We start from the raw sequence: 27,960 nt of genomic DNA, 5'->3' as shown, positions 1-27,960 counted from the left end.
GAACTGAATTTACTGGTGTAGATGAAGCCTTCCTAACTGTAACAGTCCAGTCTTTTACATACATTGAATACACTCCTTAAAACAAGACTTTACACTATTGTCTTGTTCCGGTCTCGGGATTTCCCCGTGAGGGTGGGCCTGTCTCGCAGGAAGTGCAGCTGCACTGGAACAGCTGATTTCAATACTGTGCAGAAGTACATGGCCAAAGGAACCTCAGTGGGCGAAAAGCTCTGCCCACAGCAGCCCACAGAGCACCTGAAGAGATGCAGAACTTTGTGTTTACTGAGACTGGCAATAATCATAGAATGGTTTGGGTTGGAAAGGACCTTAAGATGATCTAGTTCCACCCCCCTGCCATGGGCAGGGACACCTCGCACTAAACCATCCCACCCAAGGCTCTGTCCAACCTGGTCTTGAACACCACCAGGGATGGAGCATTCACAGCTTCCCTGGGCAACCCATTCCAGTGCCTCACCACCCTTACAGGAAAGAACTTCTTCCTTATATTGAACCTGAGCAATAGTGTATGGAGAGGAAAAGCGGCCCTCCTGAACTGCGCTAGGACAGCAGGGTGATCACAACAGAGGCCTGTGGGGCACAGTTTATAACTAGCCAGCTCTGGAATAGCCTGGGAGCATCTCAGTGTCAACCACAGGGGGAGCAGCGCTCCTACATGTAACACCAGCTGTCCTCGGAGGGGGGAGCCATCTCTGCGCCTGCGCACCCACCACCGGAAGTCCACCATTGCCCCGCCCACCCTTTCGCCAAGATGGCTGCGTCTACAGCTGGGTCAGCGGCTCGGCGGCTTTTCCTGCCTTGGTCTGCTCGCCTTCTGCGAGCAGCCAGCTCGGGCCACCGGGTAGGCGACGGAGCGGGGAAGGGGAGGTGGGCTGCGGAGAGTCCAAGCGCCCCAGTGTTTCCTTACGTTGGTGCTTAGGCTGCCGCAATAGGGGCGGAGGGGATCGGAGGCCGGGATGCGCGGTGCACCCCGGGATTTGTAGTCGCGGCGGCGGGGAACGAGGTGGTGCTGATGGCGGCCTGCGCGGTGCATGGTGGGAGTTGTAGTCTCCGGCTGAGGGGAAGGCGGCTGCCGCTCCTCGGCAGGACTCAGCGCTCCTGGTGCCGCAGACCCCAAGGTTTGCGGCTCGCTCCGCCGGGCCGCTGTTACCCCATATCGCCTCCCGTGGCGCTGAGGCGTAGGAGACTGGCTCGGCGCCTGGGGGGCGGAGCAGTGCGGCTCTCGGACTGAGGCGCGGTGCCTTCGAGAGGGGCAGCGGCAGGCTCCGCCCCCGGCGCGGCGCTTGGCCTCCTCATCCCAGGGCAGTCTAGAGACAGTTTACATTCTCCTTCTCTGCTGTTGGTAGATGAGGCTGCCTCAAGGACTCGATCCTAGAGCTCTCCCAGCCTGTCAGTTCTTCTCATTCTCCCAGTTTGAAGCCTAAACTTTTCCTTCTGTAAACAGAAGAAGGACATTTTGTGTTCAAACGCAGATTTTTCCTTCCCTGTAATGCAGTATGGCAGTGAAAATGATCCCTTGCGACAGCCCAGCCTGGGAGCCTTTCTGTGGAAGAGGGCTGGGGATGCAGGAGGACAGGAAGTTGTGCAGGCTGGTGTGTGTCTGGCAGCAGCCTCGGCTGAAGCAGCAGGAACACAACCAGCTGATCAAATAAAGTGACTGGATTGTCCTTGTCGGGCAGTTAGTATATGGCAGATGGTTTTCAGCTCCTCAGCGTAAGGACCTCAGTGGACTGGACTATGTTCAGCAGACATGGTTGCAGGCTGTAGCATGTACCCTATGAGGAGAAGCTGGCATGTCTAGAGAAGGCGCAGCTTCAGTTGGACCTAGCAGCAGCCTGACAGAACCCATCAGAAGATGGTCAGGAAGACAAAACCAGGCTTTTTACAGTGGGGTGTGATGGCAGAGTGAGAGGCAATGGGCATCAGTTGCAACAGGAGAGGAAAAACTGAATGTATGAAGACCCTGTTTTCCTGTGAGGCAGTCAGGCAGTGGAGCAGGCTGCCCAGGGAGACTGTGCAGTTTCTCACCATCCTGGGAGACTTCCAGCGCGCAGCTTGGAGCAGGATCCTGCTTGGAGCAGGAGGCTGGACACGAGACCTCCTGAGGTGAGGTCCCTTCAAGCTTGAATTGAAGTTGAAAACTTTGAACTTGAAACTCAGAATTGAATAATCCTAAAATACTCTGGCCTATTGGTAGTCCACGATTAGAGCAAAATTTGGATTTTGTACTTTCACCTTAGGGCAGTCACATGGTGAAGGAACTATTTGTTTATTTGATACATTTATAATAGTGTTCTTGGAGTCGCTGATTGCTCAAATTCGGGATATATGTTTAAATTTCTTGATGCTGAAAAAGTGCAATAAACCTTTTTTTAACCTCCGTGTTTTCTACCCCATTCCGATTTAACGTACTTTAACTGGTAGGTGATTGTATGAAAGCTGGCGATTTCAATATCTGTCCCTGTTCTGAACAGCGGGTGACTGGGTTGCAGTCGTGGACATAGGCCCTAGGTGTATATCTCCCTTAACTTTAGAAAGCAGGTATCCAAAAGAATTCCAGATATCGAAGGATCTGTTCAAGGTCCTGCAGGCTTTTGCTGGTGGAACTGGGAAACAAGTGTGGCTTGTGTTGGTGGCTGATGATAGTAACATGCATTTCTGTCAGATCATTTCACCGAAGGGAAGCAGATGCAGTATACTGCATTTTGGTTATCTTCATGTTTTTCTTCTTAGTCACATTAATGCATCACTGATGTGAAGTTAGGATGTAACTTAACAATCTGAGTGTGACTGATGCTTTTTGCTTACAGTGTGTGCATGTTGGAACAGGCAGGCTCGGAGCATCTAAAGCAGCAACAGAAGTAATCTTAAATGTTCCTGAAACCAGAGTGAGTCCTCTGGAAAATGGCATGCAAGTAGCTTCTGAAGACTCTGGACTCTCAACATGCACAGTATGTAACTTGTAAAGGGAAGGTTTTGGGGTTTTTTTGGTAACAGTTAAGGTGTGTTCATTTCCTTGTGGAACTAAATTGCATTCTTTCAATTATTGCGGTAATTGTTCTTAAAACTTAAGCTAGGAAATAGAAGTCTTAAGGCTTTTGTAAATGATTTCTGATTAGATTTTTTTTGTGAAGATCAAGATCTTACTTATCTTGAAAACCTGCTTTGTTTAAGGAAAAAGCTGTTTAAAAATAGGTGTTGAAATTCTAAGTGCAGTTCATACACAAAACCAGCAACGCTGCATTGTTAACTGGTAAAATGAGTTTTGTTTTCTTTTTCTTTCCCCCAATGAGGTTGGACTTTGGATTGATGCTGGAAGCAGGTATGAAAATGAGAAGAACAATGGAACTGCTCACTTCCTTGAGCATATGGCTTTCAAGGTAAGTATGAGTATTGATCATGAGTTTTTAAATAATTTCTTTAAAGAGTAATGTGAAGAACTTTGTCAGAATTGTATAAATACATTTTCCAAATCAAGATGAAGGGGGGACAGGGGGAAAAGGACAACTCAGATTTTGGTTTCTATTAGAAAATGTAGCTAAAGTCCTGGTTCTGTGTAGCTGATACACAACTATAAGTTAGTAAGACAGGTCTAATTTAACTCACTTTTAACTTCTTGTAATAGTCTTAGCATACACAGAGTCCCCCCTCGTGCCAGCTTTTTATTTTCATTTGGGAGAATAATAGGATTTATATTTGCCTTTCAATCTTAGAGAGATCAGTGTGCCAGTTTTCTTTCCTGAAGACTTTTTCTTTCTCCTGACCTTGACTTTCCCAGACAAGAAGTAATCGTGCATAGGTAAATTAAAGGGTCTAGTTTGATATTCTTATTGTTTTGTTTCAGGGAACAAAAAAGAGGTCTCAGTTAGACCTTGAACTAGAGATTGAGAACATGGGAGCTCATCTGAATGCATATACCTCCAGGGAACAAACTGTCTATTATGCAAAGGCGTTCTCAAAAGACTTACCAAGAGGTAACTGCTTTTATTCATCAGAAAAGCAGCAAAGAACAAAACTCTTCTCCAGTTCCTGATGAGATGACACAGAGTGGTGCTTTTGCAGCCTAACAGTTCTTTCTTTCCTGGGTGATGAGTCCTGGCTTGAACCTCACAGGAGAGAGAATGCGTGTTTGGAAAGGAGAGTGCCAGCAGGGAAGTCAATATTTGAAATATTTTTGTCTTTAGGTTCCCAGAAGAAAATACCTTTTGGACTTGTCCCTTCAGAGCAAGCCTTTTAATCCCTTTGCAGATCTTATTAGCGAATCTCAGGTCACTTGGTTGTTGGGATGGGTTTTACTTTTGGAACCAGAGTTTTCTGGTAGTCTGAAAATATACTTTCCATTCCTATCTCTATTTTCAATTAGCTGTGGAAATCCTTGCTGACATAATTCAGAACAGTACCCTGGGAGAAGCAGAGATTGAGCGTGAGCGAGGAGTTATACTTCGAGAGATGCAAGAGGTTGAAACCAATTTACAAGAAGTTGTCTTTGATTACCTTCATGCTACAGCCTATCAGAAGACAGCCCTAGGACGGACAATTTTAGGACCCACTGAAAACATCAAGTATGTTCAGATTTGTGGCCGGCTTTCATTGTGGGTGGACTTTCATATATTGAAAAGAATAATTTGAAAATGTAGGGAACACCGTCAATTTTCATGTTTACCCTGCGAGGTAGCTGAAGTTGCACTGGATATTAACTGTAAGAAGAATTCCTTTGTTGCCTTAATTCCCCTTTATGCAGGTAGCAAAGGGTATGTGTCTACTACATGTCTTCATTATTTGCTGTATTTTTCTCCTGTTTGTTAAAAAATGCATCTGACACAAAATTGGAAATGCTCCTTTTCCCCGTCAGTCAGGTGTTACTTACATTATTGTAAACACCACTGTGTCTGCACTGCTCTTCCACCATTGCTTATAGCAGTGCAGACTAGGAGACCACTAAATGTGCTGTTTGGTGTGAGGTCATTAGTGGGTCCTGTCTCCACCTGCCTGAAGTGTAGTTCTTATTTCTTCTCAGGAAGCTAGAAGAGCTTTGAAAGGCAAAATATATCAAGTTCCTATTTCCTTTTTAGTTACTCACCTTTATTTTAGCTTTCTGTCTGTCTGCTCTGTGCATGGCAGAACTTATAATTATTTTTGTACTGTATTCTACACTTTTGTCTCTTTGTACTCTAATAAACTTTACCGACACAGTAGTGATGTTTTCTTGACTGTTTCTAGGTCCATAAACCGTAATGACTTGGTGGAGTACATAACAACACATTACAAAGGACCCAGAATGGTTCTGGCTGCTGCTGGAGGTTAGTGTGAGATATTCACCATGGGTCATGTGAAACTGTGCTTAAAACCACGGTCTTTAAGTTTCTGGGAACAACATGATGAATTACTGCATTGTTCAGTAGGTCTTGGAGTTCACTGTTAGCCCTCTGTGTTTTGTGCCTTCATACCCTTTGAACTTTCATTCCCTTTTCCCCTCAGTAATATTCCAGAAACCTTCTTAAAACAGCCGCTAGAAGTGAATGGAGGCCAAAATCATACTTCCATGTGGGCAGGAAAAGAGGGGCCTAGATGTGGTTCATTGTGAAAGGGGGAGTAACAAGGAAAGCTGGGAGAGCAAGAGAGAAATAACATCGAGGCTTGAAACTGGGAACAGACAGCTTGTGTAATGTTAATAGTGTAATGTTTAATAGAAGGCTATTGAGGAGAATTAAGGGGGGTGATGATGTGATGATGATCCTACTCTGTATAACGGGGAGGTGTGAGAAATTTGAAAGTGGGGCATTGATGTGGGAGAAAATAAATTACTGCTTGGTTGAGTCTATAAGCTGCCTGCGCAGCAATTTAAATTAACTGTTTACAAAGTAACACTACAAAGTACATGAAATGTCTTTTGTTCAGGGGTCTCTCACGATGAGCTACTTGATCTAGCAAAGTGCCATTTTGGTAACTTGCCATCTGCTCCACAAGGAGGACTGCCACCCCTGCCACCTTGTCACTTCACAGGTAGTGAGGTAAGCTGTCAGATGGCTTTCTGAGCTGGTCCTTACATCCCCTGTGAGCACAACTGACACATGCTGTCTGCTGAGCAAAGCTTCTCAGCCACAGGTAAGGCAGATTAGAAGGTTTCTTGCCCCCAGTGAGAGCAGTAGATTATCCCCTTGCCTGTGATGTTGGAGCATTTCCACTTGTTAAGAATCACAAATTTAAAGGTTATAGCAGAGAACTGAAGCATCTGTGTTCTCTTCCCAGCTCTATTTGGAATCATCAGCTTTCGTTGCTGCTGTTAGTTGTAAAGTGACTTGTAATGCCCTCTTCATGTACATGGCATTAGGTTTGCTATTGGCAAAGTGCTCTGAAACTGCCACAGGGAAGACTAGTTAAGGCCTATGTTGAATGAAAGCTTCATATGCTTTAGTTTTTGGTTCTCTTTGTGCATGATTTATAATCCAGGTGTAATCGAAATGTCTGTCTCCTGATACTGAACTTCCCACATACAGCTCTACAGCTACTTTGGTGTGTTCCCACAGATCCGTATACGAGATGATAAGATGCCCTTGGCGCACATGGCGATAGCTGTTGAAGCAGCTGGCTGGTCCCACCCAGATACAATCCCACTAATGGTAGCAAATACTCTGATAGGTAACTGGGATCGTTCCTTTGGAGGAGGCGTGGTGAGTGAATGTGCAAGCACCTGTCTGCTTCTAACAGGGTTGGTGGGCTGGTGAGATCCTCTGACTTGGGAACTGCCACATTCAAACCTATCCGATGGCATTACTACTTTATGGCTGTTTCTGAAGGCCCTTTTTTGGAATGTGTCGTGGTTTAAACCGATCCACACAGGTCGTCCACTCACCCCCCCCCATCCCCGACCCTCCCCGCTCCCGGAGGGATGGGGAGGAGAATCAAGAAAATGTAACTCCCACGGGTTGAGATAAGCACAGCCCAGTAACTAAGGTATAACACAAATCACTGCTGCTGCCACCAATGATAATATTGATAAGAGAAAATAACAAGAGAATACAATACCATCGCCGAACAAGTTCAACACCCCCCGAAGAGAGAGCGTGCCCTTCTGGGTAACTCCCAGTTACCTCCCTGGGCATGACGTGCTGTGGTATGGAATACCTCTTTGGTCAGTTTGGGTCAGGTGTCCTGTCTCTGCTTCCTCCCGGCCTCCCCTCGTCCCCAGCAGAGCATGAGACTCACAGAGTCCTTGGCCAGAATAAACATTACTTAACAACAATTAAAAACAATCGGTGTTACCAGCTCTCTGACCAGGCTGGAAGTCAAAACACAGAGCTTGCACCAGTTACTAAGAAGGAGCAAAACGGCTCCTGGTAAACCCAGGACAGTATGGAAGAAGGGGAGCCAGTTGTGAGACTGAGAAAATTTGTTGCCCAAGATATAGGAAAATCTTAGGAAGTGGTTCTAAACCACCAAAATAGAGGTGACTTGAGGTCTGCCAACCCTTAGGTAAAGTAGGATGTTTCGTATCTGCATGTTGTTGGAATCAGAGGATATCAGTAACTGGCCCTCTCAAACCTAAGTAGCTTTACGATTTTTTGCTTAAATCTGGGGTATTACTTGGAAATGTGAAGGAAAGGAACTGTTGAGATGAAGAGCTAGTAATAAGCCTTATAGCTTCTGCTGCGGCCTGTAATACTACTGCATGTTCTGTCATTGAAATGAAAACAGGAGACTATGGAGGTGCCTCCATGGAAGAGGACTATGGAAGCTTTCAGAAAACTTAACAAAATAATCTCTTTCTCTTTTGCCTCAGCAGAATTTATCCAGTAAACTTGCTCAGATTGCCTGCCATGGTAACCTGTGTCACAGTTTCCAGTCCTTCAACACCTGCTACACTGACACAGGGCTGTGGGGACTCTATATGGTCTGTGAGCCATCCACAGTACAGGACATGGTGCACTTTGTTCAGAGAGAATGGTAAGCTAACAACTGTTTCTCTAAAAAGCTTGTTTTCAGCGGAGGAATACAGTTATTTTTGTTTCTCTACTGAGGCTTGCCTGGAAAAACAACTGCATCAGACTTTAAACACTGGCACCTAGTGCAGAGTTCCAGCAGCCAGTTTCTGGCACCCTCACTTACAGAGCATAGCTTAAGGTTTATGTTTGGTTTTCTTTTTCTGCTCTGGAAGAATAGTAACTAGTTAGTAAAGAAGATATGGCAGTGATTGTTTTTTGACTTGCAAGTGACAGGAGATAGGGAACTGTTTTGAACCTTTTAGGATACAACCAAGTCAGTACACAGTGCCCATGAACTGTGTTTGATAACTGAAAGAGTAAATACTCATGAATAAGACTAATGCACATGCAGTTACCTACACACACCATTAGTCCTACGCATTCTGCAGATGCCGTGCCAAGGCAATGGTGTTACACAGAGCTCTAATGAGAGAAATCAGGTAAGGCAGGTGAGCTGTTCTGTATAGAATTTTCAAACCTGGGATTCTAGAAAATATTCATGTAAAACTTAAATCTCCGTGGAAAAGATGTCTGTAGATTCAGCTGTAACACTTGAACTGCAGATGTGATTAGAAACGCACATATGTTGTTTAAGAGCACTGATTTAAAGTGGCGATGTTGAAATGAAAGTTGAAAATGAGTTTCTGTAACCATGCAGATCACTTTTCGTAGGCCATTATTCTGTGAGATCTCTGTAAACACTTTGTGGAGATAAATGACATCACTTTAGCTGTCAGTTTCCTGCAGCTTAGCAGTGGGGAAGATCTGAACCGCTCCTGTGACAAGAGTGTGTTAAAATATCTACTGCATCTCCCTGTCCTGATAAAATGTTCCGTCTGCAGTGTGGTGAATCATTGTCTCATCAAGAGCCAGGAAGTAATGGACTGCCTTTTGGGCTAAGTACTTCTAATTGTTTGGCTCCTGCTGTCTTAGCAACAGCTATTCTCAAGCAAGTATGGACTACACTTGGTTCATGAAATACAGCTCTACTAGGGAAAACTTGGTCTTGGGTATATTGGTTTGATTCCAAAAAATGCAACTGTTACACTGCTGCTTTGCATCCTAGGGCTTGTTTCCATACCAAACCTGTCTAGAGGAAAGTGCCTGGTAGGTGTACAAATGTATATGCACCACTTTATCACAGGCAGTGTGTGCTACAGGTTACTGTTATTTAGTGCCTTTGGATTTAAACTATTTTTCAGGATGAGACTTTGCACAAATGTTACAGAAAATGAAGTTGCTCGAGCGAAAAATCTTCTGAAGACAAATATGCTGCTACAGCTTGATGGTGAGACCTCTTAAGAGAGCTTTTTGTCCTTAGTGGAGTTGTATGCTGATAACTGAAGCATATTTTCCCCTATTTTAGGGTCCACACCAATCTGTGAAGACATTGGAAGACAAATGCTGTGTTATAAGCGCCGAATCCCAATTCCAGAACTTGAGGCAAGAATTGAAGTAAGTGGCACTCATAGTGCAACTTCTACAGCAGGCTGCTGAGAAATTTAGTTGCTCCAGGAGGTAACAATACAGAAGTTTGCCTGTTTCTAACTGAGCCAGTTGTCAGCTATTTTTTTAATCACAGAATTAAGTTTTGTTGCCTGTCCCCCTGGATTATACACAGTTAAGATCAGAAACTGGTTTAGATGGGATGGGTAACAAAGATGTCTCTTTACCCCTTGTAGGCTGTTGATGCCCAGACTATTAGAGAGGTCTGCACAAAGTACATCTATGAAAAGCATCCTGCAGTTGCTGCCGTGGGTATGTTATGTGTTTCCCTACCCTCCCATACCCCCTCCACACCAATCACTATCAGCTTAGCATGTGTTATGGCCAACTTTCTTTAACTTCTAGGTCCAATTGAACAACTTCCCGAGTATAACAAAATCTGCAGTGGCATGCACTGGCTTCAGGAGTAGTGGAAAACAAGAACTTTCAGTGTGTTTGAGCTTAAAAAAACCCAAATCCACACAGAAAACCCCAACTACACCCCTGTTTAAAGCTTTTGAATTGAAGAATTGCATTTGAGAAGATTAAATCTGAAGAATGAGCCAGTCCTGTGTATCTGTGTAATTAAGGAAGGAATGAAAACATGTACAGTATTTGCATTTTTATTATAAAACAAAGATTGTCAGTAAGAGTCATTTCTTGACTTTAGTAGCATTCATCACTTGTTCTTGAGCAGCTTTCTTTGCCTTGACCATTTCAACAAGTTCCTGAAGTGTGGGGGAGAAGAAGAAAAGAAGAGAGATCCTTATCTACACGTGGAATTTGTTACCACCACTGTTGTTTGAATGCTACATATATTCAGGTTGAAGCATTCTGGTTCTCAACATAGTGAGGAGTCCAGACAGTTTAATACCTTAAAACAATTTCTGTTAGAAACAAATTAATGAAAGGTCAATGCTCATCTATGTCTCTGTAGCAGGAACTCTGCTTACAAGAGGCTAAGGGATCTGGCATCTACCGGAGCTTGCTGTCAGATTGTAAGACAGCCCGATTTTGTGAGGCAGACTTTCCTTCCCAGCTTCCAGAGCCTCTGTTTTCACTGAGGAAAACTTAGTCCTTGCTGTGCTTTTGGGGTCTGAGTTACCAAAAACCCCACAAAACCCCACCTCCTCACAAGGTTCCATCTTCTGCCAGTCTGTTATTGTCAGATACTCCCTCTGGCAGGGAAGGCAGTAGGGTAGGGAACCCTAGAAACCCAAAGGATTCTAACAAAACCTGGGCTAATTACACTCCTAGAAGGAGGTGGGGTACCTTACCTTATATCGCTTCATGCAGTCTTTTTTTGACCGGCCTGGAACAGCTGCTGCTATTTTCTCCCATCTTTCAGGAGTATTTACTGGATAAGTCTTCAATGCTTGTTCTAAAAGCTTTTGTTCTTCTGTAGTCCAAGGGGATGAATCTAAAGGTGATCCTGTTTTTAAATGCAAAAATGACAAGAAGAAATACGTAAGGAGACTATGAGGTATGCCTAAGAACAACTAGTCTGACTTAAGTGCTGCTGAGTTAAAAACCTGAAAGAAAATAAACCACCAAACCACTAAAAATCCCAACCCTCAAACTGAGTGAACAAGTAGCCCTTAGGATCTTTAAACAAAGCACAGAGAAGTTCAAAGGTAATATCTTTCATTGTCATCTCGGTGTTAACTTGCTGTAGCTGCTCTGTGAAGCTACAGTGCTAGAGCAGCAGTGTAGCTTTTCCTTTTGTGTTTCAGTAGTCAGGAAACACAGCCTTCTGTAAAGTGTGTGGAAAAGCTGATGGGAGGCATTTGGGGTTTAACAGCAGACCAAAGCTGTAGGACAATCCTGTATATCGAGTGCATCCCCGCAGGCCTACTTTTACCTGGAAAAGTAGCACCCTCTGAGAAACAGATGATCTCAGCATCAGACTTGACCTGTTGCTTCACCAGGAAGCATTTCAGACTGGTACTCTTTAGTTAACTGTGACTTGTACTGTGCATACCAGCAACCCTCAAATCCAATTAACAGAGCCTGGATCACTTACTTGCTACGTATGTTTGTTCATAAGCAAGTCTTAAGAAGTTCTGGATTACATTCTAAGAGGCACAGGGGAGACAACTCTGGAAGAAGGGCTCCTCTTTCACCTTTACCTTCAAATCGTTCCGAGGGGGCAGCACTGTCCATCTGAGGCACCACACCATGCTCTTTCTTAAATTTGTCAAATGCTTTCTTGTTGATATCATCTTTTTGATGAGGGTCTATGAGCAACAGACATTGAACAGTGATCACTGCAATGAAGTTAAAGCCAGGTGTAACAATAAAAACATTGTCTAGCAGATTATTAGTTTACCATAACCACATCATCAAATACCCCCAATTCCTACTTCCTTTAAAATGATGGTAAATAGAGTGGTAGATTAAAAAAATAATCTTTCAGGGTCAAATAAACTCTGCTCAAAGTGTCAGGCTTTCCAGCCCCTATCCTCTCAGGTGAATACTTCCTCCATGTAAACTTAAGCCTGAACCTGCTACTTCAGTGAAATCAAGAGGGATTATTCTCTCAAATAAGGGCTGTGGCACGAAACTTGCATATTACCCAGAGCACAAGCATGTTGGAGATGCAGGAACACTCAAAGTCCAGGTCCTCCTTGTGCAGGGGTGTGGTTTGGAACATTTGGAAAATAGGGTTTTTCTTCTATAGTGGGATGTTTTGGTTTTCCTCGAGAACTTATTCCAGAGCTGTCTGGGCTCCATTTACCACATTAATGCTGGTGTCTTACTCTGGTGCTGGATCCCATTTATCTTTTTAAAGTATCTCTATAGCTTCCTCAGTTCCATTTATTCTAGATGCCTTCCTTTATAGGGAGCTTTCCCACAGGCCCATTTGCCTCCCTCTGAGTGCAGAAGAACCGCTGCAATGCATGTGGCCTAGATGTCTGTGCATCGAGCTTAAGGGAATTCCTGAGAGTCAGTCATGAGGTGGTGATTTACACATTAGGCTAAAAATGCTGAATCACATAAATTCTCTGCTATTCTTTTGGGAATATAGAGAGGATTTTCTCATAACAGAAACAATGCAGTTCAAAGCTAAGCTGTAGAGAAGCATGCAGGTCATCTTGTGACAGAAATAAGGTAATATAGATACCAAGCTTTTGGAGGCTCTTGGCTTTATTGATGACATCTTTTGCTGTTCGTTTCATTCCAGTAGTAGAGTGCAAGTTCATGTAATTGGCAATAACTTCCCACCTAAAGCAAGAACAGAAAGGGTCAACCAGCGTATCACGTAATAGCTTATCTTCATACAAGCTACAGTCAAACTCCTGTACGTATTTAAAGGACCTTAAGATCATCAAGTTCCAACCCCCCTGCCATGGGCAGGAGCATCTCACAATAAACTGTGTCACCCAAGGCTCTGTTCAACCTGGCCTTGAACACTCCAGGGATGGAGCATTCACAGCTTCCCTGGACAACCCATTCCAGTGCCTCACCACCCTCACAGTAAAGAACTTCTTCCTTATATCCAATCTAAACTTCCCCTGTTGAAGTTTTAACCTGTTACCCCATGTCCTATCACTACAGTCCCTAATGAAGAGTCCCTCCCCCGTATCCTTATAGGCCCTCTATCATATCTAGGGATCATATCTAGGCATGTGCTCTCAATGAGTACTCAATTGCTGAGCTGCAGTGCAAAACCAGGTACTGGTATCACCTCCATAAAGATTATGACAGCTTCTTTCTTTTTCTAAAAGTAAGCATCCAAATCTTGTAATGGAGGCTTCAAATCCTTGAATCCTAAGTGGAAGAAGGCATTCCATTCCTGGGAAAGAATGGGATTTAAGACATGCTCCTGTTCTTGATGCTTACTAGTGAACTGATTGCCAGTGCTGCTTCCCACATATCCCAGCCTTTTCCTTTTACCCTGGCTCTCCCTTGGAGACAGCTGTCACATTTAACTTTTATCTCTGGCTGTTTTCTTCCTACTCTGTAGAGGAGAAACCAGCCTCACATTGATTGTGGAGCTACCAGAAGTAACCTACAAACTTGTATTACTACCTTCATCATGGTCACTGCTTCTGTTTTGCTCTCTGCTTTACTGACTGGAGCCTATCCTATAGTAAGCCCTGCGCAAACATACACCTCGGCACAATTTTACTGATGGACTGAGGCCCAAGTTTGGGGAGAAACAAGATGCAAGGCTGAGGTAATGCCAGTAACATGTAGAGCATGGTACTAAGAGAAAACAAACCACAGGCTGCTCAACAGTCAAGAGAAAGGAGGAAGTTTAGGGAATCCTTATACTGACATCATACTTAGGATGGTCTAAGAACAAGTTGTATTATACTTGTTACTTAATGTAAATGGTTAGTAGGACTTTCAACACCAAATCCGAGAAGTACCTTGAATTAGTCCCTGCTGGGAAGAGGTTCACAGCTTTAATTAACAACTGTAAATCATCTTCTGGCCAATTTTTGCTTCCCCCTCCACCACCAGTGGTTGACTTTTCTGAACTCTTTGTTGCTTGGCGCATCCGAGCTTCTGCCTCTTCTTTCTCTCGCCTTATTTGTTCATTTATTTCTTCTATCTGAAGAATTGTAAACAAGCACAATTTATTTATTTACTGTTACATTTTACAGTGACAAAAACCCCTCTGGAATTGCTTTTGAGTCTTGAATTTTGCTTACTTTCTGTTCCGTACATTACACACAAGAAAAAAGAGAAGCTTCTCTGCTCCAGTATTATTTCCATAAAGCCCATGCATAAATTTGGCCATCCCAGATTAGGAGCTACAGCAGGAATCCATCACAGGTTCACTAGGCAATTACATGAACACCCTCAGGATTAAGGCAAAACTTCTGAATCTAGCATGAATTTAAAGGCTAACACCTGACTTACAGGGACAGATCCACAACAGTATTAAGAACCTAAAGCAACTAGTGAGGGCAGTTCAGCATCCTGGTTGAATACACCAATTCCCAAATCTTCCAACCTGACTGCTGCCTAAGCCTGGTTATGCTAGAAATTCTCAGTTACTATGGCTGTGCTAAGTTAGCATTAACTGCAACCCAGATTTTAGTAACTTAAGTGCTTACTCAGGGTTACATGTCTACATGTACTTTGTTAGGAAGGAATTCATCAGAACTTATGTTATCCATTGCACATCTCTGTGAATTGAAATCACATCCTGAGACTGGGTGATCTTTAATGTATCTGCTTCCGAGTATGCCCAGTCCAGCCTTGGCAATACTAGAAAACCCATGCATTTATGCCTGTGGCAGGATGCTCAAAACAGGTTTCTTGCTATCTCTTAATAAAATCTTCCTGGCAAAAGGAAAGTTGCATTAATAAGAATTATCTGTCAGGTAAAAGTGGAACAGTTTTAACAGAGAGACGAAAAGTTGACTGTCCCATGTTTGGAACACTCCCCTGGAGACTTAAAATCAGATTCAGTCCCCTGAATTCATTTGTCTGATAAGTAAACCTGACCCTGGGATGGGGACAGATCATCTTCCCGCCAGGAAAGAAAGTTCACAGGTGTGAATCCAAAGCAGATGAGAAAAAGCATCTTATTCTTTCTGCAGGATGGAGGTTCGGTCTTATTAGTCCATACGGCTTTTCCCTGATGGAAAATGTAAGCACATCCTTGCTGAGTTTTTAAATCGTGATTGCAAGTGCCTTGCTTTTCCCATATTTTGGTATCCCCCGACTTGTCCTTCCAGTGCCTACAGCCTGCAGCAGTCCTTTTGTGAATCTGAAATCCCCAGATCACGGATATCAGACTATGACTTTTCTGGTGTAACAGAATAGGTTAAGACTGCCCTCCTTCCCCTCTAGGTAACTGCTACCCATTGCTTGTAAAATTAAGTTCCCCCACTGTTTCTGTATACTGTATGAATGGTAGCTTTTGTGTCTTTTACTGATTGAAAATGTGTATTTTTCCCTCAGCTGGCCCTTGTTATTTCACCACCCATGAACTATGTAGCACTATGTAAAATGGCACAGAGATCAAGTTTGCCTGGAGACCATTAAACTCAGGTCTTGGTGTTTAACAGGCAGGATTCCATGCAGCCACGTTGTATCGCACTTCATTCAGTCACGCAGATGTCCCAAATGGAATTAATCTGTTATTTTAATTTGACACTCAGCATAATTACCTGTTTTACTACAGCCGCCTTTCCTCCTTCCCTTGTTGTGGATGTAAGTGCTTCATTCAAGCATTGCAGACTAAAAATAAATTATTAAGTTACAACGGAGAGCTAGGAGAAAGATGGGTATCAAAATGAGCAGGAATCAGCAGCAGGGAGACTCACCTTGCTAGCTCAAGACGATCACAAAGCTTTTCCACCTCCTCCATCATTTTAACACAATCTGCCTCATTATCAGAAAAGTAATTCCAGTTCTGGAAGCAGAAATACATGTTCTACAAAGTTCTTGAACTTTATTGTCCCGTTCCTTCAGACAAAGGCTTAACACACAGCATTCTTCAGCCACTGCTGTGTTTGGACCTATTTGGTCAGCTTCACTCATATGATAAGTACGTGTTCTAACATTTTGATTTTTAATAAACCCACTTTCCATACCCATCTCCAGCCATAAGTACAAGCATGTGATAGGGTTTGATCTAAGCAAATACAATAATTTCATTCATGTAACCTGTATTTCACTATAATAATATTTAAATACCTTGCACGTTGTTCTCAGTTTTTGCCTTTCCTTCTTGATGGCTTTTTTCTGTATCTCTTTTTCCTTTTTTGCTACTAATGCCTGTTGCCTAAATTCTTCTTCCTCCTTTTCTTTTGCTAATCGTGCAGCTTCTAATTCTGCTTGTCTTTGCTGCAAAAGGGAAAAAACAAAGAAACCTCAACCAAGTCACACTGTTATAGGGTCATTCAGTCATTCAATATGAAAATGTGCTGTTTCTGGGGTATGTTTAGGTTTTGGGTTTTTTTTGGTTTATGTGTGTTTTAGCATCAATTATTTAATGTTTGGTTTTCAAGACTTTTGAGGGAGGTGGTGAAACATGTACCAATTGGCATTAATTCAAATACTCACTTTGAGGACCCCTGGTTGATAAATCCTGACTTCCTTTACAATGAAGATATAAAGCTGTGTAAAACTTCCTACGCCTGCCCCAAGAGTACAAGCTTGGGAACACTGCAAGTGTTCCAACATTTCTGCTGCATCATTATTAACATAATATCTTGCAGTGCTCCAGCACTGTATTTTAAGTCACTTTTTAGCACCTTACAGTTCCCTTTCATTCCTGGTACTGCTTTCAGAGTCATCTTTCCCAAACTGTTAATATTAATCAAGTATCATAGAATGGTTTGGGTTGGAAGGGACCTTAAAGCTCATTCAGTTCTAACCCCCCTGCCATGGGCAGGGACACCTTCCACTAGACCAGGATGCTCAAGGCTCTGTCCAGCCTGGCCTTGAACACTGCCAGGGATGGGGCAGCCACAGCTTCTCTGGGCAACCTGTGCCAGTGCCTCACCACCCTCACAGGGAAGAACTTCCTTATTCCAAATCTAAATCTACCCTCTTTCAGTTACGTTACACCTCAGTGTTTCATACCAACCAAACATTCACAGACCATATGCACAAGGCAAGCTGCTGTATCCATTTTATGGAAAAGGAAAGCAGGCCATGGAACTTAATGACTGCTTCTAAACCAGAGGAACTGTATGCAACAACAGAAGCCAATTTTAGGAGTTTATTTTTGTTTCAAATCTGTGCTCCTTGTTTTCATCTCATTCTCAAAAGGCTGTCAGTCTTGCACAGCCTGTTGCACAGGGATCACAGACAACACATCTCTAAACCCCAATATCATTTTAACGGTAGCCTGCTGACACATCTAGAAGCTGATGTAGTGGATCAGGTGTGAATCAGTCAGTGTTTGTCAACCCAAATAAACTAACTTACTTTTTCTTTTGCCTCCTGTTCTTTTCGTTTTGCTTCTACCTTTGCTTTCTTCTCTGCTTCTTTCTTTGCCTTTTCTTCCTCCTTAAATTTCTTTATCCTGGGATCACAGCTGTATGCATTGTCTGGCAGAAGAAAAGACGCATCACGTACAAAAGAAAACCAGGAGATTTGCATTGTTAGTTCACAAATCTCTCTTTAAAACCCCAGCAGTTTATATGCTCACCAACAAGTGTCCTAATTCTGTTCATTTCTTCTTTTTTTCTCAGTGCTCTGGCAGCTCTATTCTGCTTTTCAATCCACCTCCTTTCATCTCGACTAAAAAACGAAAGCAGAATTAGTTCAGTGCTAACACCCTCCAGTGTCACTCTGCTAGATACACATCAACAAACCTTTTAGAGTTTCCCCACACAGATGCTCTTCTCTGAATACTTCAAAAAATGAAGTTCCAGACCCCAAGCTCATATCAAAACCCAGTAAGTGTTTACAGCATTCCATAAACCTGACAAAACAAGCTGCTTATCCGTCATCACAGGGAATGAGATCATGGTCTTTCATGCAATCCACTTGTTGACCAAACATTAAACCCAGGCAAAACAACTGAAATGCTGGCATACACTTTAATTAAAGGGCAGCAATATAATCAGTGTCAATTATCTCCATTTTACAGAACATAGGTCATGTAAACCCATCTGCACAGAAAGAACACCTTCTATGAAGCACTGTAACACCCCAGTAAAACCATGTCCAGTTCACTCCAGTAAAATACAACTCAGGTTAAATAGATTAACACTTGGGTGGCTACATCTGAAAGTATTTGTCAGTGCTGTCAAGGAAGAGACAAATTTCTAGCAGGGGTCTGTATCCTCATCCACACAACCAAATGCATAACAATATACCTCAGAACAAAGAGAACAATCCCCATAACACAGCAGGAGACTACTACAATGTTTAAGACACAAACATCACCTTTGGCAAGAAGGGGTAACAAGAATCATGGCCCTCTGAACAGAAGCTGAAACATAGTTCTGAGTACAGCAGAGTATGTACCATTTGTCTAAACACTTTAGAAAGGACACTAAGGACTGCAATAAGCAGAAAAAGGAGCTGTGCAAATAATTCAAGACCTTTCCAAAGAGAAGCCTTGAGATCAATCTGTATAATTTACCAAAAATACAAGTGATGTGGAACTGGTTACAGTGCCTTCACAGAATCTTCACGGGAGAGAGTACACTGGGTTCAGAGAGGCAGGAAAAGGCATAAGAGCAGAGGAACAAGTGCCTAGTGACAGCCTAAATATGGCTGTTTCTAGCCACAGAGCAAGCTAACCACTGCATGTAACTACAAAACTGATTCCTGTTCAAACTTGGAAGCGGAGGTTCATACAATGCAAGCTATGGCTATACAAGGATGACTAAGTGAAAGGTTGTGTCCCGTGAAATCCGTGTTAAGACTGAACGATTTGCTGCTCTAACTTGAACATGCTGTATTTATAACTGCAGGAAGGATAAAAATAGAATGTATTTTCCAACAGCTACATGGGCTGAGTAATTCAACCACTATCACTACATCAACAAATTCAGGATTCAATTAACATCGAGGCGTCAGAACTAATCTCTCTAAATTCTAGAAAGTATCACTTGTCTCAGCACAGCTTAATAAATAGTTGGAGAGAAATGATGCATGCTTACTCATCCATTCTGTTCTGGCTTGTGTTTGCAACTTGCTGTGACTGCAAGTCTAAACTTAGACAAACACACATTTCAAAGCACCTCAGAAGCACCTCTGTAATGCACACAAGAACTACCTCAGTTGCACAAGTAAGACAAAGAGAAGCCCACAGTCAGTACAGTTAAAATCCTTGACTGACTACTGAACTAGGAGACTGGAATTCTTAGTTCGGCTACCTTTCCTCCTGTCACTTCTCTGGTAGGAAGTTGGAAAATCTTGCTGTATCAATCTCACTTTCCCATCAAATTTCTTTTTATTTACATACCATTCTGCTTTTTCTTTTTCCTCTTCATCTAAATAGGAAAACTCTCTCCAGGAATCAAAATTATACCTAAAGTAAATTAGAAGAGAAAATAAAAAGTGAAGAAAGAAAAAAACAACACTATTACAGATAATCTACCTTTTTTACTATTAGGTTTTTGTAGGCAATTACACTGTTATTTGTAATACATAATTTACAATTACACTGTATGTACAAGTACACTGTGTGTACGGTATGTACATGGTGATTCCACTGTGTTAAGTCAAAACGCAAGATGCTATTGAAAGTAATAATTCGCATCCGTCAGCACTGTAAAACAGACTGCATTTTAGGATGGGATCAGTCTCATCAATTCTAAATGCCTACAGTGCAGTTGTCTACGCTCCCATTATAGGCAGTGGAGATGCAGTGCAGTCTGTAGAGCTCAGAAATTAATCTTTACATAAGCGTCTGTATTTAACAGGTAAGTCAAGCCATAAACTCTACTGATTTTATTGGACTAGACAGACCTCCTTAACTAGGGGAACTTAAATGCCTAGTAGATACCTCCACTAAAAACACAAGTTAGATGAGATGAAATCCTCTGCTAGGCTGTGGGTCAACATGATTCACAGCCGTTGTGGTCAGAGAACCATCAGAAGCTCTTGCTGTAACTGAGAATTCACAACGTGGATGTATTAGCCCAGAGAAAAGACAGCTCAGTTTGTGGAAGGCACCAACAGCTGTGGAGTAATTTCGTATCATTACTAGGTCAGAACAGATCCTGCCAACAACCTACATGTGAAAGGGGCTGCAAGCCCATGACATCACAGATCTTGAATGCTGTGAATAGAATATTGGCTAACTTACCAAAATGAATAGAATGCATCTACCTCTTCAAATGAAGAGTTCATGTCCCCCAGTTTAGGAACATTCTTCTTGTTTGACCACCTGAAAATAAATGGATATATTCAAGAAATAATATACATAACCTGACTTCATAATATGGCATATGTTAAGTACGGAATCAAAACACCAAATCAGAGGCTCCCTCCGCCAACACAGAGGGGCACCAGCAAAGAAGAAGAGAACAGGAGAGAGTTCCTTCTACACATCCTTCAGACTGGGCCTTTTTTGTGGAGCTCCCCCAGAACAGCAAAATCCTCCTGAGTGAGTTTGGTGGGCCTACAAGGAGACCTGATGAAGCGCAAGCTGTCCTATAGGCATGAGTTCTCCATGCACGTTCTCCTGGTAGAGGAGCTTAAAAAACGTGGACAAAATGTGCTCAGTGAATGACCTGGCTCTGTAGTAGGCTACAGGAAGTTTTCCACACAGTCTAAAGGAGCACAAGGGAATAAAGCATGCTCTGCCTCCATTTCATTTTTTCCACAGACTCTGGAATTTGTTATTCCATGACATAACATTCATTTCCAATCAGAGAAGGGAAAAGCCCATCTGCCAACCACAGACCCAGGTCTGAATCTCTGGAATACTTGATAGAAGATTCAATAATGATAACAATCAGAATGTGTTGTGAAGTGCCTCACACAATAAACCACTTTTTTCCCCATAGAGGTAAAAGGCAAAATAAATTTCTATTGCAACAGCCTTAATAGAGAGTGAATGGGCAAGCAGGAATCAAATGCAGAAAGAAAAAAGTCACATTAAGAGAGAACCACCAGATACTGACAGTTACATTTGTCTTCTCTTTTAACTTGGGAACATAACTACTGTCTTCTGTTAACGTCTCACCCTCATACGAACAGAAGAATTTTTTAGTCAGTAGCATACACACACTTGGTGTAGCAAATAATTTTAAGATGAAGCAATGCGTGGTACAAAAAGCAGAGTATGTTATATAGAGCTGAGAACAGCCTTGTTTTTCAATCTCATTGGTCAAACCCAATGCCACCAGCGTAACAGCGTAACTTTAAAATTAAATAATAGAGAATGCACTATTTTACTTGTATCCCCTTTTTAGCAAATTAATGCATCTCCCAGCATCCCTTAAAATCACAGCTGTTAGAAACACAATGCCAGAAGAGTTTGCAAATGCCAGTCCTCCAGCAACAGCAGAGGCAGTCTGACAGAGCTTACCGGGCGTTTCTCTCAAAAACTGGTGAAAAAACTTCAAAGAAGTTTTCTTTTGCTTCACTTTTGGAAGGTACAGAGTTATCAAAAGTAGGGTCTATGCTGTTAAATGCTCGTCGTTTCACAGGATCAGATAATATTTCATAAGCTGAAAAAAAAGTTACCAGGCATAAAACGTGAGACTGAGGCGAGTGTTCCCCACCATGTGGGAATGTTACAGAAAAGGCTGTAAATGATTAAAAAGATGCTCTCAGATCTGTGTTTGATCTCTCATTCTGTACAGCTCGGTATTCAATTACTTTAGTGACACTAAAAAGCACTGTTGTCAATTCCTGGTAAACTAAGCAGGAGGAAAATGTTTATGAAAGAAAACACATTTAGCCACTAAGATGTACAAAGCATACATTTAGAACAATTTTGTGGCAGTAAATTTGGCTCAGGCACTGGGAGTGTGGGCATGACATCTTAGGCTTTTATCCTACACCAGATCCTTGCAGCTAAATTGACAAAACATCTACTAAGACAGGCACAGAGTAACAGCAGTCCTTGAGTTAATATGATGCAAGAACTGGCAAGAATAGGAGCCCATTCATTAGAACTTTTCCAGCTCATGATAAAGTTATAGTGAGACTTGGAAAGAGTATAAATCACCACACAGCTACTAGGCAGAACATGCACACACTCCCAGTTCTCCTGTTCTTAAAGCGGGGAGCATGAACTTACTGAATCTTACATCCTGGCAATCACACACATTGTAGCTTCAGTAACCTCTGGTTTTTTCTCCAGGATGTGTGCAGTTACTGTGTCAGTTCTACAATGCCCACTGGTTTTTTCAGTAAATTGAAAAATCGAAGGAATGAAATTAATTTTGTGATCATTCATGGGCTTCCCAAGCTGCATCCCTGGACAAAGAACACTGCACCTAGAAGGTGGCATCTAGAAGCTGATAAGCTGAAGGAAAGGGTGCTCTGGGGTTGTGTAAATGGATCTTGCTGTACATGTCACTGCAAAGGAAGGGATGCAAGGGACTACGAATGAGTTGCTGTCTGCCAGTCTTAGCTTCCCCTCTGGGAAGGGACTTCTCTCTATTAATACTCTAAATTACCCCAGTTATCTTCTACCTTGCAAGCTACGAGCTTCAGTAACCCTCATACCATGTTTCTGATGCAAGAAATTCTGTGTGCATCCATTGGCTCCTCTTCCACTTAAGAGATGTCCCTTCCACACAGATCCAAAACTGTATTCCTACATACAGTGCTGGAGGAACAGAGTATCTTCCACTCATTCCTTTGTCAAACCCAGCCCTGAATCCCACCTACATACTACTGTCTTTCAAGCTTCTTCATTCCACTATGACTTGGTGCTATTTTGGACACCCCTTCCCTGCTACAGCATTTCCTTCCTCCAAGGTGCTGCCCAGAAGTATTACTCCTCTTCTGTGCCACTTTGTACTTTCCTTTCTGTTTATCCTTAAACTTAGATCATAAGCAGTTAAGGAGAAACATTTTCCTCTTTACATGTAGAACACAGAGTATACCCCTAAATTCAGGTGCAGGCTGTTCATTTTAAGTATCTGTCAGTTTCTGACAAGACTGCAACTACGGACAAATAATTTCCTTTGGGAACTTCTTACACTTTGACATCTAAACCATCAATAGCTTGTCTAACATATTATCTAATGTTTTAACTAGTATTGTAACAAGAAACAAAAAGAAATTTTAGAACACGCAAATTCCAGGTTTTCCTCCAACCTCAACCTTATTGAGGCAAACAAACTACTGTTTAAAATAAACAAAAACTCCAAAGCCTTTCTATATATGTTCAGTCATACACCTAGAACACTCCCTGCGGTTTTTGAATCAGCCAGCAGTAGTGTTCTAGGTCACTACAGGCAAGAAGGGAAATGTTATTTGACTGAGTTCACTTGGTTATCTGTGGGCAAAAAAGAGCAGCTGAAGAAACACATACCCTAGATCAAAACAACAGATGCTCTGTTGACAGAGTAAGTGCATTAGAATTCAGTTTCTCCAATTGCTGTTCGTGGCTCAGGGGAATCTCTCCATAGTACAGCAGCTTATCCCAGGTAGTACTACCTCTAGTAGTTCACATTTCATGGGCTGCTACAAACGTTCACACTTTGTCACCAAGTGGCACAGTAGACAAACATCTGTCAGTTGTATCCCCATACTGCTCCTCCCCAAAAGAAAGTTATATTAATGTGATCTCTATTTATTATATTAAATAAATACGTCTATTTATTAACAGGTAAAATAACTTCTCTGGCTTTTTAATAACTGACAATCCTTTAAAAGCCTAATAAAGCACTACAAATACATTTCAGATTATGAAGTAGATTGAGAGTGTATCTAATAAAAGAGATCAATTGCTTACCTTTAGTTATGCATGTAAAATAATCATTATCACCTTCTCCTATCTGTTCCCCTGCAGCTTTTCGTTTGTCTGGATGATGTTTCAACACCATGGATTTATCTATGAAATAGATGCATTATGTTTAGAAACACTTCATCATCGTTAACAGTTTATTTCTCATGAACTACAAAGTAACATAATAATTCCAACTGACATTTCTCTAATTAGATAAAACAACCCCAAAAAACCATAAGGATGAAAACAGATAAGTTAACAAATGTTCTTTCACAGAATCACAGAACTAATTTAACAATATTGTCAGAAATTAAGATATTGCATCTTCGCTGGGACACAAAATAACCACAACTCAGGAACCTGTGCAATCATACGGAAAAAAAAATATGTAATTTTAGTTATTTCTAATTAAAAGCAAAGTTGTTCAGATAAAATAAAAATTGTATTCTATCCCTTTACTCAAGTTCTGAGCACAGCCCAAGGTGAAACTTAGCAAGATGAAACTACAGCCATGTGCCGGTGAAGACTGCTGCACTTAACGTGGATAACACACATGGGACTATGTTCTCTCCTTCAGCCTAAATGCTAAGATATAACTAGCACATACAAAGTATCAACTGAAGTTGCTACCAAGGTTGTCTTAGTGTTTAAACAGTAAAACCAGATTTTACACCAACTTCTTAGACAAAAGGTTTAGCCATATTGTCATACAACGTAAAACATACCTTGTTGGCTTGCTATAAAATACCAGAGAGAAGGTATCACACAAGTAGTTAGAGCAGCCTCCCTTTTGAGAAACAAATCAGAATCCTTCTCAAGAACAGGAAATCACAGTATGTACTGATGAGAAAGACCCACATCTCTATACCCCCATGTAATAACACAGTGCTGTTAGGATCCTAAAAAGAGACATGCCCCAGTTCTTGCTTGAAAAGATTATCAAGACCACTAATCATCACCAGAACAGGTGCTCTGTGCTCCACAGTGGTGCTGCTAAGCAACATGTACTTAAGGCAACATTATTTATAGAATTGTAGAATGGTTTGGGTTGGCAAGGACCTTAAGATCATCCAGTTCCAATCCGACTGCCATGGGCAGCGATGCCTTACACTAAACCATGTTGTCCAAGGCTCTGTCCAACCTGGCCTGGAACACCACCAAGGATGGAGCATTCACAACTTCCTTGGGCAGCCTGTTCCAGTGCCTCACCACCCTCACAGGAAAGAATTTCCTTGTATCTCACGGGAACTTCCCCTGTTTAAGTTTTAACCCGATACCCCTTGTCCTGTCACTACAGTCCCTAATGAAAAGTCCCTCCCCAGCATCCCTACAGGCCCCCTTCAGGTACTGGAAGGCTGCTATGAGGTCTCCATGCAGCCTTCTCTTCTCCAGGCTGAACAGCCCCAACTTCCTCAGCCTGTCTTCATACGGGAGGTGCTCCAGTCCCCTGATCATCCTCATGTGTCTCCTCTGGACTCGCTCCAACTGCTCCATGTCCTTCTTATATTGTTCTTATTTCCTGTGCAAGTTGGTAATTTGCTAATTTCCACCCATTTTTATTTGTGAGCACCTGTGGTTTCACTGGGACAGTTATTCTACTCACAAATAGAACAGTTGTACAGGCCATTGTTTGCAAAATCAACTCATAAAAACCATCAGCTTATTTCATAATACTATTTCATAAAGGCTACTGAACAACCTTCAGAGTACTGTTAAATCTTCTTCCAGTAGATATTTGCACCCTTCTTGCAAAGTCAACTCTTAGCTACATTGCTTTCTAGAGAGAAAGATTCTGAAGCTCAACATGTTGTTCCTTCACATGCAAGTACCACAAAATGCCCTCAGTCACCTGCATCCACTTCTGAAATAGGAGCTAGCCATTGTTATGGGGCTCCAAGGTACCAACCTACTGAAACACATAAGACAGGACTAGCTGTAATTCTCTGCCTCTCCCTGAGCCTGACTGCAGACTCAGAAATACAGAAACACAGTTACAGCATCAAGGCTGTTGATGAAAAAAGGCAAGAAAGCAGAGATGTGAACTCAGTGAAAATGTTTAATTCCCTAGACTTAGAGCTGTGATGTGAATTTAGAAGGCTGACAAGCAACAGATATCAGAGAGACAGCATTTTTAGGCCTGCAAAGCAGTAAAAAGCCTGTTCATAACATGTAAGTATTTTCACATGGAAAACAATTTGGTACATCTGAAAAGAAAAGGTACTTACGTGCTGCTTTGATCTGTTTTTGAGTAGCCCTGTAGCGTATATTGCCTAGCCCGAGAACTGCATAATGGTCTTGATTCTGAGGGAAAGAAAGAACCAAACGAACCCTTAATACATATGACCTAAAAAGCCACAACACACACAGACAACCAGTTCCCCCGTCCTTGAACAGCAGGAAGCAGATTTCTTCTCTCAGTAAATATTAGAAAAAGGCCGTAGGAACAATTAGCGTAAACACCATAATTACTGAATAACAAAACATGAACCAAGTAAGCCAGTCCTGCAGAAATCCAAGTAGTTTAATCTAAACTGGATTAAGGCATTGAGTCTGAGAAAGTTCAATTACTGGAAAATTGAATTGCTGTCTTTAACATTAAAGAGTGCTGACACAACTCCAGAATAGGGGAGGCTGTAACAGGGAGAAGAGACACTTTCACTGCTCACAGGCAGTGAAATGAAAAGCGACAGTTCAAGATTAAGACCTTCTGATGCACGCTTGAGTTTACCCTCATCAACCAGTTCTGTGTGGGAAATACAAACACTGAGGAACACAGACCTGTGGGTGGGAGGAGGCGGGGACGATGATCACTAACAGCTGGGAATGGCAAATAACTGATGGGAGATTTGCAGCAAACATCATTTACACTAACATGCATCAACTCTATACCTTCCAGTCCTTTGGATCAAGGGTTTTTAACATAGGAAACTCTTCAAGCTGCAATTCTTCATCCCCTGATTCTTCAGAAAGTTCCTTCTCATCTTCTAGCTCCTGGAAAGAGGCAGAAACATTTATGTTTCTCCTCTTAACAAACGCTTCAAACCATCTTCCCACCGGTTCCACTTGACAGAGTACTGATGCTATAAGCAAAAACATAAGAGCAACTTCACCTTCTGTGGTTTACTTTTTAATCTTTGTCAAATTAAACCCCACCAAAGCCCATGAAAGCACCGAATCACACGAGGCCACAGACCGCCACATCTACTTCCCTCTCACACGCCAGAGCGCTGTGAAGGCTGCAGGCACCACAACGCGGTCCCTACCCGGCGGTACCTTCCGAGCGCTTCACTGCGCTCTCCAGTCTTGCAAGGTGCTTTCTTAAAGGACCGCACACGTTACACGTTATTTAACCTCTTCCTCGCCCTGGTAACGGGCGGTAACCGCGGCAGGAGCACGGGCTTTGGACTGACCTCCGCGGTCCCGCTCCCCCTGCGCAGGCCCCTCCCTCTGGCAGCGAAAGCGGACTTGTTGCTCCCACCCCGACGCGGGCCGAGCGCCGAGGCACACGCAGCAGGCGCGGAGGGCAGAGCTGACGGGGCATGCACAGGGCAGTTCCTCCGAAGCAGGAGATTTTCCGGCCCCGGCCCTGGGCAGCGGCTCCAGCGGCGCGCTTCGCCCTGGACACGCACTCGTTCGAGCGGGAGGAGCCCCGCTCCCGATCGCCGCAGCCCCGCACCCCGGCGCCGCCGCGCGGTCCCCTGCCGTCCTCCCGCATCCCCCGGCCGCGGCACCAGCTGCAGCCCCGCGCGCGGGCCGCTCGGCCTCCCGGTACCTACCGGAGGACAGCGCCCGGGTGACGGCCGTGGCCTGCCCGTCCTGCGCCCCCCGCAGCATGGCGGCGGCGGCAGCCCGGCGGCCGCAGCGAGCCTCGGGCCTGGGCGCGGGGCTCCGCCAGCCTCGCCTCGCCGGTTGCCAGGAGCCGGCGCATGGAGGCGCCCGCAGAGCGCTTCCGGGGCGGCGGCGGCGTGCGGCGGGATAAGCGGCCCGGCGCCCTCCCTTCGCCCTCCTGCCCCCCCGCCGCCGCCGCCGCTCCGCAGAGGCACCGTCGGCGGCCCAGGCCGGGGCCCGCGGTGCGGGGTCAACCTGAGCCGCGCGCACCGCCTCGCCAGGGGCTGTAGCGGGCGGAACTCT

The 27,960-nt window shown here is 43.3% G+C and overlaps 2 protein-coding genes across 4 annotated transcripts; one reads left to right on the top strand and one right to left on the bottom strand.

Annotated features, from left to right (window-relative positions):
• The first annotated feature begins 731 nt into the window (after positions 1-731).
• On the top strand, positions 732-10,141 carry PMPCB (peptidase, mitochondrial processing subunit beta). 2 transcript variants are annotated; one of them, XM_065666553.1, is made up of 13 exons: positions 732-859; positions 2,829-2,969; positions 3,312-3,398; positions 3,863-3,992; positions 4,382-4,580; positions 5,239-5,318; positions 5,917-6,029; positions 6,546-6,689; positions 7,802-7,962; positions 9,203-9,288; positions 9,367-9,455; positions 9,683-9,758; positions 9,852-10,141. In XM_065666553.1, the coding sequence occupies exons 1-13, from the start codon at positions 770-772 to the stop codon at positions 9,914-9,916; spliced, it is 1,461 nt and encodes a 486-aa protein (XP_065522625.1). In that variant the 5' UTR covers positions 732-769; the 3' UTR covers positions 9,917-10,141. The 2 variants fall into 2 exon arrangements, with proteins under 2 accessions (XP_065522625.1, XP_065522616.1); XM_065666544.1 differs by having other exon boundaries at positions 7,799-7,962.
• DNAJC2 (DnaJ heat shock protein family (Hsp40) member C2) lies at positions 10,093-27,750 on the bottom strand. Of its 2 annotated transcripts, none has more exons than XM_065666522.1 (17): positions 27,606-27,750; positions 26,719-26,909; positions 26,055-26,130; positions 23,836-23,934; positions 21,451-21,592; positions 20,224-20,304; positions 19,378-19,443; positions 17,608-17,699; positions 17,385-17,506; positions 16,146-16,295; positions 15,773-15,861; positions 15,617-15,686; positions 13,862-14,046; positions 12,610-12,710; positions 11,615-11,722; positions 10,763-10,917; positions 10,093-10,213 (listed from the first exon to the last, which is right to left on the bottom strand). In XM_065666522.1, the coding sequence occupies exons 1-17, from the start codon at positions 27,661-27,663 to the stop codon at positions 10,139-10,141; spliced, it is 1,860 nt and encodes a 619-aa protein (XP_065522594.1). In that variant the 5' UTR covers positions 27,664-27,750; the 3' UTR covers positions 10,093-10,138. The 2 variants fall into 2 exon arrangements, with proteins under 2 accessions (XP_065522594.1, XP_065522604.1); XM_065666532.1 differs by having other exon boundaries at positions 26,719-26,820; positions 27,606-27,675.
• Between the last annotated feature and the right edge of the window lie 210 nt (positions 27,751-27,960).

This window comes from Lathamus discolor, chromosome 1 (assembly GCF_037157495.1).
Source record: "Lathamus discolor isolate bLatDis1 chromosome 1, bLatDis1.hap1, whole genome shotgun sequence".
Taxonomy (NCBI): Eukaryota; Metazoa; Chordata; class Aves; order Psittaciformes; family Psittacidae; genus Lathamus; species Lathamus discolor.
The sequence above is the reverse complement of the archived record's forward strand: the minus strand, read 5'-3'. Positions and strand labels throughout refer to the sequence as shown.